We start from the raw sequence: 11,737 nt of genomic DNA, 5'->3' as shown, positions 1-11,737 counted from the left end.
AAGTAGTGCTTATTCTCTCACTATAATTCACCCCCCCCTCTTATAGTGCTCATATTATACAACATACGTACCTCGTGTAAATGGTCGGTAGGCCACTTTTAACTCCTTAAAAGTGCCCTATAGAATATTCTCCGCCTAGAAATCAATATAAACTAAAATCAATACCCTTCCATAAAAATAGAGCAACTCTAAAATATTTAAAATCCCCTTTAAATATATTCAAAAGCTGATTTTAATATCAAAACTCCAATTACTTTTAATTCCTAGCACAGTACTACCATACTAGTAATTAAAATTCTTAAAACTCCATTAATAAAAACCTTTCTAAAATTCCAGCAGCTTTAAAAATCAATAAACCTTCTTTAAACATATATAAACATGTTTAAAATCATAATCTAAATCAATCTCATAGTATCTAATATGCTACTATGGTTTTCTAGTAATTAAAACCCTAAAAATCCATGTTTTAATGATTAAAACTTCAATCTAACCATAATAAACAAATCTGAATTTTTATTCTTATAATATAAAATATATATGAATCAAGATTACTTATTAAAATAGTAAATTAAAACCAATAATCATGATTAACATTAAAAGAAAGCATAAAAATATAGTCTTTAATGGAATCTTGAGGAAGAAGAAAAGAAAAAGGGGGAAAAAGAGTGAAATATACTAAAATCGCGAGTGAAATATGGTAGCAGAATTGCGAAACTTGCAGAGGCCATAACTGAGAATAAGAATCGGAATTGAGTGATTCTTGAGCCTAAATTCAATAACTTTTCGAGATCTACAATTTTCAAGAAGGAAGTTTTGGCTAAAAATAAACGGAACTATGAGAAATTTGGCCAATCAGATTCGGGTGAGAGAAAAAAAACAAGTGAAAGGAGAGAAAGAGAATAAGGGTTGGCCGAAAATTTTGAGAGAGAAAGAGAATATAAATCTTTGTGTGGAATAAAATAAAGGGAAATTCATTCTAGTACCACCCAGTTTTTGCAAATTCCATTTGATACCCAAATTTTAAGAATTGTCCAACTAATACTACTATAATTACACCCTAATTACTACCATGACTCTACTGTTAACAAAAAGTTAGGAAACATTATGTTAGCTTAGTTTAACTAATAAATTAACTTCCCTCCCTTATTTAATACCCATTCTTTTTTATGTGTGCTTCCCTCCAAAAGCTAAAACTTATTTCGCCCACTGTGAAGATTATTAGGGTGCAGGCATAAAGTATTACCATTGACATATCATGCAAAGATTTGGTTTCAGTTGTTTAAGAAATCATCAAAAAGGTACTTAGAACACTTAAATCATAAAAACAGAGGCATTCCCAAAAATAGGAGCAATTGTTTTGATTAGACTCACTTTCCATTTAGTATAGTTCAACAATCAATAATAAACCAACTTCAAATCACACAAAATTCATTATTACTCCCTCCGTCCCATAATATAGTGCCTACTTCATTTTTGGTTGGCCAAAAACTTTAAAATTTTTGACCGAATATTCTCATTTGTATTTTTTATTAATACGGAATTGAAGATATTAAAGGTCAAAGTTACGTCTTGGAGACTGTGTAACACTTCCTGCTGATCTTGTTGCTTTTGCTTAGCTTTCTTGCTCTTGTTGTTGCTTGCTGAGGTTGACTTCCTCTTGTTCTTGGTCACAATTGGTTCAGTGTTGGTCAATTCTCTCATTGTAGGTGCTCCTTTGCATGTCCTGATGTTATGACCAAAGTGTCCACAGTTCTTACATTTCACTATTTTTGACCTTTTACCCTTAGCTTCCTCTCCTTCCTCTATTCTCCTATTTCTGCTGGGTCTACCAACTCCCCTTTTCAGTGGTGGTGGGAGTACTTGTGGCAGGTCATCAAACTCTGGCCACTGATCTTTATCGAGAATTGGTGCAATGTTGTGACAGTAAGTGGCCTTATACTTTTTCACTGAGTACCAGGAACTCACATACATGTGTGGATCAATCTTAGATGCTATCATAACCCTGATTGCATGCCTACAAGGGATTCCTGTAAGCTGCCAAGCCCCACATGCAGACTTCATATTGGTAAAGCTAAGCGGAAATTGACTCTTCCCTTCATGTATCTCAAACTCACCAGGGGCAGACATGTGAGACTTGCAGAATCTTGTAGCCTGGCCAATTGCTTTCACCATCTTCACTATCTTCGGATAAATGCCATCTTCATCCCAAGACCCTACCTGCTACTGCCTAGTAGCTATTCGAACCATGCAAACCCTTCTGATGCCTACAGTTAGGCATATAACCAAAATTAGTGTATGATGCAGTCGGAAAGATTCAAAGAAAAGTATATAAGTGGTGTTTACCTTCCAGAAGTGTCAACACAGGTCTGCACCTGTCCACACCCAAGGTTGAGTTAAAACTCTCAACAAAGTTTGAAGTGTTAATGTCAGAACAGACACTTGGATCAAATTTGTGTTTTGTCCATTTGGACTGACTCCCAAGACAAGCAAACCACTTCATGCATGCAGTTTTCCCTTCCTTTCTCAACCTTTCCTTTGTATTCTTGAATGTGTAAGGATTTGTAGCATTGCATGCTCTCCAAAACAAAATGTACATAAGTGGGCCTGGGAATGCCTTCTTGAAATTTCTGCTCAAATGCCTGCAACAATATCTCCTCTTTGCTGCAGGCCACACCTTCTTCAAAGCAAGGTCAACTCCCTGCAACACACAAGAAAATAAAGGACAACATAAGTTTGAAATGTTATAGCAAAATCCTAATACGAAAATTAATTAAAAAACAGAATTCGAAAATTATTACTTTCTGCCTATCAGATTTGATTGTCCAATTGTTCCTGCCATCATCCTTCACCATGTTGTATAAATGCCAGAAAAAGAATGCCCAGTTCTCCTCATTCTCGACATCAACAATGGCATAAGCAAGTGGGAATATTTCATTATTTCCATCCATTGCAATGACAGATAGCAATATGCCACCATAGTTCCCTTTTAGATGTGCCCCATCAACCCCAATCAGTGATCTACACCCTCCTAGGAACCCTTTCACTTGACCACCAAATGAGATGAACACAGTCCCAAATTGCATTGCCCTTTGTGGATGACCAATATCAACATAAGAACAAAATGCTAATGAACCTGTATTAGTCTCATGTATCATCTTGACATAGGCAGGGAGCAACCCATAACTCTTATCATGGCCTCCAAAAAGCTCATTAATCACATAATTCTTCATGTTGTACAGTGAAGACTTTTTCATGTACAACCCAAATTTTTGGAACAACATTGCATTCAAATCATTTCCCTTAATGTCAGCGTTTGCTCTTAAGTCATCCATCAGTTTTCTTCCTGCCCATTTCACAGTGCAAATAGGGTTGAAGATTTCTAGGCCCCTACAATTGTGAAAGTTGGGCCAAATCTTCTTAATAGCCCATGTCCTACCATCTATTAGTCTTGAAACATGGATTCTCCAACAACAACATTGAGCAGTGCATATGGCAGTATACCTTATTGAATCAGCCCAAAGCACTGTGATTGCAAATCCTTCTTGCACACAGTAAACCTTTAGGGTGCGTTCTATTCAACTTATTGGACCTGAACTTATTGGAACTTATCTGAACTGAACTTATTGAACCTGAACTGAACTTATTGGAACTTATTAAACCTGATTGGACCTGATTGGACCTGATTCAACTTATTGAACCTGATTGAACCTGATTGGAACTTATTGGACCTGATTGAACCTGATTGACCTTATTGGAACTTATTGGAACTTATGGACCCTGATTGAAACTTATTAGACCTTATTGGACCTGATTGAAACTTATTAGACCTTATTGAACCTGATTGAAACTTATTTGACCTTATTAGACAAAAACATTGACCATGAATAACATAAATATTACCTAACGTAAATACTACCCCTCAAATTTTTTTATGGAATAATAATTATTATAATTCGTCCTTTAAAAAATAATGATTATTAATTATCTCTTATGATAATTAATTTAACAAAAAAATTACTATTTATATATTTGCAGATGAAATATGGTTGGTTGTTGATGAAGAAAACGTATTGATTGAAGAGGATGATGTAGAAGATGAAGAAAGATACTCCGATGAAGAAAGATACTCCAATGATGATAATGAAGCAATCAATTGATAACATTTATATCTTTCATAGTTATTAGTAACGAAAACATGTTATCTCTAGTTATTTAAAGACGAATTGCAAAATATTGTAATTATAATTATTATTATTATTATTATTATTATTATTATTATTATTATTATTATTATTATTATTATTATTGTTATTATTATTATTATTATTATTATTATTATTGTTAACCTTAATTATTTGACCATGATTATAATATTATTCAATAGCAATATGAATAATTAAATAATAGACAATAATACAAGTATAATACTATACATTGTGGTACTTTAATAAAAAATTCTAATAATAACATAATCAGCTAATAGTAATATGAATAATAAAATAATAGGCATAATACAAATAAATAATAAAATAATAGACACTAATACAAGTATAATACTATATAATCATTGTGGTACTTTAATTAAAATTCTAATAATAACATAATCCGCTAATAGTGATATGAAATTATGAATAACAAAATAGTGGACAATAATACAAATGTTTATTAAACATTGACTATTTGGACCTTATTGGACCTTATTAGACCTGATTGGAACTTATTGCACCTGATTGGAACTTATTGGACCTTATTAGACCTTATTGGAACTTATTGCACTTATTAGACCTTATTGCAACTTATCTGAACATATCTAAACTTATCTGAACTTATTGGACCTGAAACTTAATTTTTTAAGTTGAACAGAACGCACCCTTAGTGTGTCCCTAAAATGACTTTTCTCAATAAAAATCATCCAAGGCCTGAGCTCTATCTTTCCAAATGCTTTTTCTTCATAAATTTCTCCATTCTTGTACAGTTTAGCAAAGTAGTCATCATCATTGTCATCAGGATCAATGAAATCATGCCATTGATGAGGATGCCATTTGTCTTCTACTGTTGCCAAAGAGAAGTCTTCTCCTCTCTCATCAGCATGCACATGAGATGAGTGCTCTGGAACAAAGTCATTGTCACTGTCACTTTCACTATCATCTCCATCAACGGAAGTTGACCTTAATGATCTTGTGACAATCTATCTTGAACTTTCAACCACAACTTCATTTATAACACTATCATCAGTTGTCTTTTTTTATCCAACCCATAGCCCTTTCCTAACTGCGGTAGTTCTTGGGACTTTTCTAGCATATAAGGTAGGATCAGGTTGCTTCAATCCCTGCATCCTTGTACGCTCGGGTCCTTTTTCTTTCGTTTCAACATTGACAATCTTGGCTGAAATCCTAGGGCTCCTCCTAGGACTTTGAACTGAGCTTGAAGTCACATGAGTTACATTTGTAGCAACTGGAGTAGCAGTGGCTGCAGTCGAAACAGGTTGAGTTGGAATAGTTGCCATAACCTCAGTAGGTTGAGTTGTAGAAGCTGATGGATTCCCCTGTTCGCCATTGGTGGTTTTCGAAGCCCCCTTCTTCAATCTCTTTGCAGCGGCCTTCTCTTTCTTTTGCATGTCTTTCATGAACTTTATAAATGTCTTAGGATCATCAGGTGGTATTTCATGCTCTATGTCAGCCCAAGTCTCTTCATTTGCTAGGTTGATAGGCTCAGTGTCCAGTCCATCCATTCTAGTGAAAACAAATGTCTTCATGTGTGTCTCAACTCTATCATTATTCAGATCATCATTTACATCATCACTCACTTCCATAGCATTGTTCTTTTCCTTAATGACTTCACTAACTTGATTTTCCACCACAACAAAAGATTCAGTCACTTCCTTGAGTTGTTTTGTCCTGACATTCCTTCTCACAGGAAGTTTCTTAGGCTTTCCTACATGATCTCTAACCTCAGTAGAACCATTATGAATCACTTCAAGGAAACCATTTGCATTGTCCTGTCTCTTCCTAAGATCCACAACCAATTTATTCAATGCACTAGGTTTAGATTGAGTCCCTACCCAAATGTATATCATCTGATGATTGGGAATCCTTTCAAACATTACCATCAAGTCTTTGTCCTGTTTCAATGGCCAATGCTTCATTTGCCACACATAGTTGAAATCGGGTTCCTAGCAGTCTCATACCCAAGTTTCGTTGCTTCATCCTCGTAATCAATGATTACATCCAGCAAATTACTGCTATCCATATCAACAGCAACATCAACATGGTTTCCATCATATTGAAACCTCAAAAACTTTTCATCAACCCCCATTCTGCAAGAAATTAAACCCTTTTAATCAACACCAATTTTATTTGAATTTTAGCAACAATTCAACAAAAAATAGTAACAACATTCACTCAATACATTTAGAACTAAAAACAAGTACATCAATTTGTTAGTTTATATTAATCGATATAATTTTAGCTTCGGAGCTAACCATATCAATGTTGTAAAAGTTTCAAACTTTTGGAAACTTCCTGTAAAAGATAACTAAAAACAATTGCTAACCTAATGTAGTGCAGCACAAATAACAAAAGTAATTATACATCTCCAAAGGAAAAATAACCCATCATACTCTTCTATTTCTAAATATAAGAATGTAGTGCAACACCAGTATCCATGGTTACAGTACATGACAAAATAGATTATAATGAAGATCAGATGCACTACCATCATTGCACCAAACAAAATATTTCAAGATAGTCAAATTTAAAACAGAATTTTCAAACAGTTCTAATCACAACAATTCAAAGCTACAAAATTCAGTATCAAACAATTGAAAAGCCATAAATTTGTGATAAGCAAATTGAAAACAGAATTGAACAAAGCTTTTTGTGATTTCCTTCGTAAAATTGAACAAATCATGCAAAAAAAATCTCAAATACAAGACTTACAGATGGTAGTGTAGAATTGTCCCAGAGCAAATCTCGATCAACCTTCGGTGGTGGAGTAGAATTATCGAAGACCAACCAAGAAAGCAGAGCAACGAAGAAGATAGGTTTTGGTTTTATTTTGTTTTGCTTTGTATTTTGAGTAGTAGCAATAGGGAGGAAATTGAATGGGTTTACATAGTTAGGTTAGTACTTAGGTTTTTAATATTTTACTTTTTTATTTTAAAGGATCTAACTCAACATAACCTAACTAACATAATGTTTCCTAACTTTTTGTTAGAGTAGAGTCATGGTAGCAATTAGGGTGTAATTATAGTGGTATTAGTTGGACAATTCTTAAAATTTGAATGGGTTTACATAGTTAACAGTAGAGTCATGGTAGAAATTGAATAGGTTTACATAGTTAGGTTAGTAATTAGGTTTTTAATATTTTACTTTTTTATTTTAAAGGATCTAACTCAACATAACCTAACTAACATAATGTTTCCTAACTTTTTGTTAATAGTAAAGTCATGGTAGCAATTAGGGTGTAATTATAGTGGTATTAGTTGGACAATTCTTAAAATTTGGGTATCAAATGGAATTTGCAAAAACTGAGTGGTACTAGATGGAATTTCCCTAAAATAATTGGATATTAAGATATTTATAAGGACCTTCCCTTTTGGGCTTAGGAAAAGGAGATTGGGCTTACTGAAAATTGATGATGAATATGATAAACAAATTAGAACTTTTATCATCAATATGACTCCTTTTCCTTATTGGGTTCCTCAAGTCCATTAGACTTCTTTTCCAATAGAAATTAGTATTTAAAACTTTTATCAAAACATACTTAATTAAAATATTTTTCACTTTCTTAAATCGTTAAAATAATTTCATTTGACTTTTAAAATAGTCAACCTTTTTAAATAGTCAAATTATTTTAAAACTAACTTGTGTTTAAATATAAATATATAAATACTAAAATATATTTATAAAATCCTTGAAACCGACGAGGTCGTTCTTGCTTTTGAGACTGTTTACATAGCACTCTCTTGCTGCTTGCTGATCTCCATGGATCTTTCCAACCTTACCCTCATTGGCTTCAAATTGCATGAGGAGCTGATAGATGGAGATTGCGGTTTTGACCTTGTTCAGAGTTGGTTTTCCCATTATGATGTTATATGGTAGAGGGATGTCCACTACTAGGAAGTCAATCAGTATGCTTTTGCCCTTTCCTTTTTCTCCTATCCGAGTGGGTAGCTTTATCAAGCCGACTGGATGTACCAAGTTTTCCCTTAAGCCTATGAGTGGCTGATTGAGGGGGGGGGGGGGGGTGGCATCCCTTTCGATGTACCTCAACTTCTTGAGGCATTCCAGTGTGATTACGTCGGTCGATAGTCCACTATTCACCATACTCTATTTACTCTGGTATTTGATACATGTGTACTTTGACTTTCAATATTGAAAACCTCACTCAAACTAGGGGCTTCTATAGACACATAACCGTGTCTCCCATTTAAGGGGCCAATGATGAAATATACTGCGGTATTAGTTGGCACGGCCAAATGGAGAAAAATCCGAATAACTAGGCCATATATGTTTTGAAATAATATTATAAGAGCCCAATTGATTATCCATGATGATTAATTGCAAATTTAACCCGTAAAATGTTTTAAGTCCATTTTTAAAGCCCAATTGAATATTTATTGTTTTAATAAATATTCTCATCAAAGTCTTTATTATCTTTAGAACATAAATCAGATTTTCAACCTGTAAAAATTTGATCTCCTGATATTTAGGGATAAAAATGGATCTTAAAAGCACGCGTAGAATAAAAAAGCGAATGTTATTTCACTAGGAACACTACAAGAGGGGGGGTGAATTGTATGAGTAGAAATAAACGTAACTTTTTGCACAAATTCAAACTTAAACAAATAAACAAGCTAAAGGAATACAAGGAATTTTTACGAGGAAAAACTTCTTGGGCCCAACAAGAAGAAACAACCTCGGTCACTAGGGATTTTAAACTCAACTCTTTCACTAATTAGGCCAAACAACTCTGTTACAACCTAATTCTACTTATGAGCCACACCTTGAGTTCCTAAACTCAAGTTCCTGAACCATTGTTCCCTTAACAGCAGTTCCTCTCAACTTCACTCGAAGTTTTCTCACTCTTTTTAGCTTTACTCAAAGCTTCTCTCTTACAGAACTTCACTCAAAGTCCCCTTACCTCAAAAACCAAAATACAGTTGATCGAAATAAGCTTAGTGGAATTAGAGTAAGAAAGCAAAGAACAAATGGCTATTATGAGAGAATGAAGGCACTGACACTTTAATTAGTTAAACTCACTAAAACACTTAGTCAGACACAATTTGGAACTTACTTAGACATTATTATTTATATTGATAGTAATTTAGAACGTGGGAATTAAAGCATGCATTTGTGAAAAACCATTATCCCACGATATTCCTTACCCCAAGGAACACGTTCCTCAAAACATCCCATGATCCCATGATTACTGTTAGACGTAGGAGTGTTTTTAGTTACCGCTCCTTAATTATAGTAACTACTTTGAGCATTACTCGAAAATCAGATTTAATTTAAAACACATTAAATATTAAATCTGAAATTAAATTATTTTAATAAAAATATTATCTTTAAATAAATTCCGTAAAAATCGAATAATATTTTTATTATCTTTTGAAAAATAAAATCTTTTCCTTAAAAAGATTTTCCATAAAATCATATTTTTCCTTAGATAAAAACGGTTACCTATATTCTAGGCATTATCTTCTCAACTGCCATCAATGTACCGTTGTAATGCTTCAACCTAAGTCTAGTTCATTTTATTTGTTAGTTCCTTTAACTCATTAGTTTAGTGCCAATTCGTCTGTCCCTTACAAAGGAACAAACTATCATTCTTAAATAAAAACTGCCACAGTTCCTTACCATCTTTACTCGTTCCTTTATAATGGAACTAGAAATAAAACGCCTCGCTTTATTCTTCTTGCCCCAATGCTGCTCCAGTACCAAATAGGAAAACATCTTCACTTAGTCTTCAAAATCCAAACTTGATTTCTTCCTTGACTTAGTATTCTCTTTGTTCCTTTCAATGATACCTTGAAATTCATGCACTTAAATAACTCGTTAGTCCACTACTTAGTTTGCATCTTTGTTCCTTTGTCATCATAAAACTAGGGTTCAACAGCGAATATCCCGGATTTTGCGCCGGACACGGTGGCTGCACTCACCCTCGCCACATGGATCCAGCACATTGGTCAGTTCGTGTCAGGCGCGCTAATGAGCGCCTGACACGTGTACTTGTGACTCACACAGAGTCTTGCGCCTAACGCAAGTCTTGCGTGAAACGCAACATACTTTTTTATATTTTCGAAAATGCGTTTCCACGTGTAGTGTTTTAACAAGATGGACCACGTCAGTGCGCCAATGTGTGCCTGACGCATGTCTTTGTGTCCGCCACTTAGGCATGCGCCTGGCGTAGAGCATGCGTGAGGCGCATGCGTTTGTTCGCCTATATATACAAGTTGATTTCCCGAATCAGAGGCAGATTTGAATTATTATTTTCAATCTTTTAAATCAATTCCTGTTTCTACTCATACTATATTCCTGGTTCCAAGATTGCTTCGCCTGAATGTCATTGCGCTCTTAGATCTACACCGCATAGGTATAATCCTGAGGATCCTTGAATAATTATATTTTATTTTATCGAAGTTACTAATCGTCTCTTGTCATGATGTAGATTTTTAAGTAATAATCGCTTCTCTTTGTAAATTCTAACATATTTTTCTCTTATTTTTGTACATAATATTCATGTTAGTATATGATTGTTCTATGCATGTTTTATTGCTTTTATCACCCACATGTTATGTATTGCTAAAACAAGACCAAAAGAATTGTTCTAATTAATTCAGATAAATTGGACAACCTGTGAGGAACATTGTAATATGTTTGCATAATAACTTGTCACTAAATAATTAGTCTTTTTATGTGTGTCCCGAACCAACTTAGACTGACTATTTTCAGGGTGTATTAAAAAATTGTTTGATTATTCCATAGTAAGCAGGTTGGTTTCTAATGCTCCAACTTCACTCTTTGGCATGTCAATCATTTGCTGACAAACCGCATAACATCTCGTTTCACCCCTTTCCACTAGAATTGATGGTTCAACTCTTTAATCAACTTATCCCTTCAAAGATGAACCAATCGGGTGTGTTATATGCTTCTTCCATAGTTCTTTCTTTAATTTCTCTTAATTGGATATATGTTACTGCATGCCAATAAGGAATACATGTTAGAGTTCATCTATAACAACCACACACTTTGGTTTCCAAATACATTACAAATGTGTATTCCTTACGGATAACTTCAAATTCATGTAAGTCGATTTGATTTACCCTCATGTTTGTCACTTCCTCTAATCCCTTATGAACCATCTTCACTACAGGAGGCATAATCAAACCATAAAAGCTCTTTATTCTCTCTCTTTTTGCACAAAATATTATCACATACCTCCAAATCCATTCCATCGACTGTAGGATAGTTTTTGTTCTTGCCTCCCTCAAAAAATCATTAAAACTCTCACAACAATTGTTTAGCAGCATACCAGATTTAGAAGATGAACTAAAACCATGTTTTGACCAATGGCAAGTGGAAATTTCTTCCAACAACTCAAATGCCTCCATATTCAAAGATCAAAGCCTTTATAGCTTCCATTTGCAACCTGAAATTATGCTGCAACCACATTAACATATAGTACATTTTTTGGAGGGGGGGAAATCAAGTGTGTGAGTGAAAACACAATA

General features: G+C 34.1%; 1 protein-coding gene across 1 annotated transcript; it reads right to left on the bottom strand.

Annotated features, from left to right (window-relative positions):
• Positions 1–1,587: 1,587 nt before the first annotated feature.
• On the bottom strand, positions 1,588–3,552 carry LOC130590970 (uncharacterized). The gene is made up of 3 exons (XM_057393766.1): positions 2,799–3,552; positions 2,344–2,698; positions 1,588–2,264 (listed from the first exon to the last, which is right to left on the bottom strand). The coding sequence occupies exons 1-3, from the start codon at positions 3,330–3,332 to the stop codon at positions 2,221–2,223; spliced, it is 933 nt and encodes a 310-aa protein (XP_057249749.1). The 5' UTR covers positions 3,333–3,552; the 3' UTR covers positions 1,588–2,220.
• Between the last annotated feature and the right edge of the window lie 8,185 nt (positions 3,553–11,737).

This window comes from Beta vulgaris, chromosome 4 (genome assembly GCF_026745355.1).
Source record: "Beta vulgaris subsp. vulgaris cultivar EL10 chromosome 4, EL10.2, whole genome shotgun sequence".
NCBI classification, from domain to species: Eukaryota; Viridiplantae; Streptophyta; class Magnoliopsida; order Caryophyllales; family Amaranthaceae; genus Beta; species Beta vulgaris.
This window is presented reverse-complemented; position numbering and strand designations above follow the sequence as displayed.

What these genes read in the sequence shown, in the direction of transcription:
- LOC130590970 (XM_057393766.1), bottom strand. Translation starts at nt 3,332, where the DNA reads ATGGATGACTTAAGAGCAAACGCTGACATTAAGGGAAATGATTTGAAT. An exon ending in TCAAATCTGATAGGCAGAAA is followed by an intron (nt 2,699 to 2,798) that starts GTAATAATTTTC and finishes TGTGTGTTGCAG; the next exon opens with GGAGTTGACCTTGCTTTGAA. An exon ending in TGTGTTGACACTTCTGGAAG is followed by an intron (nt 2,265 to 2,343) that starts GTAAACACCACT and finishes GCCTAACTGTAG; the next exon opens with GCATCAGAAGGGTTTGCATG.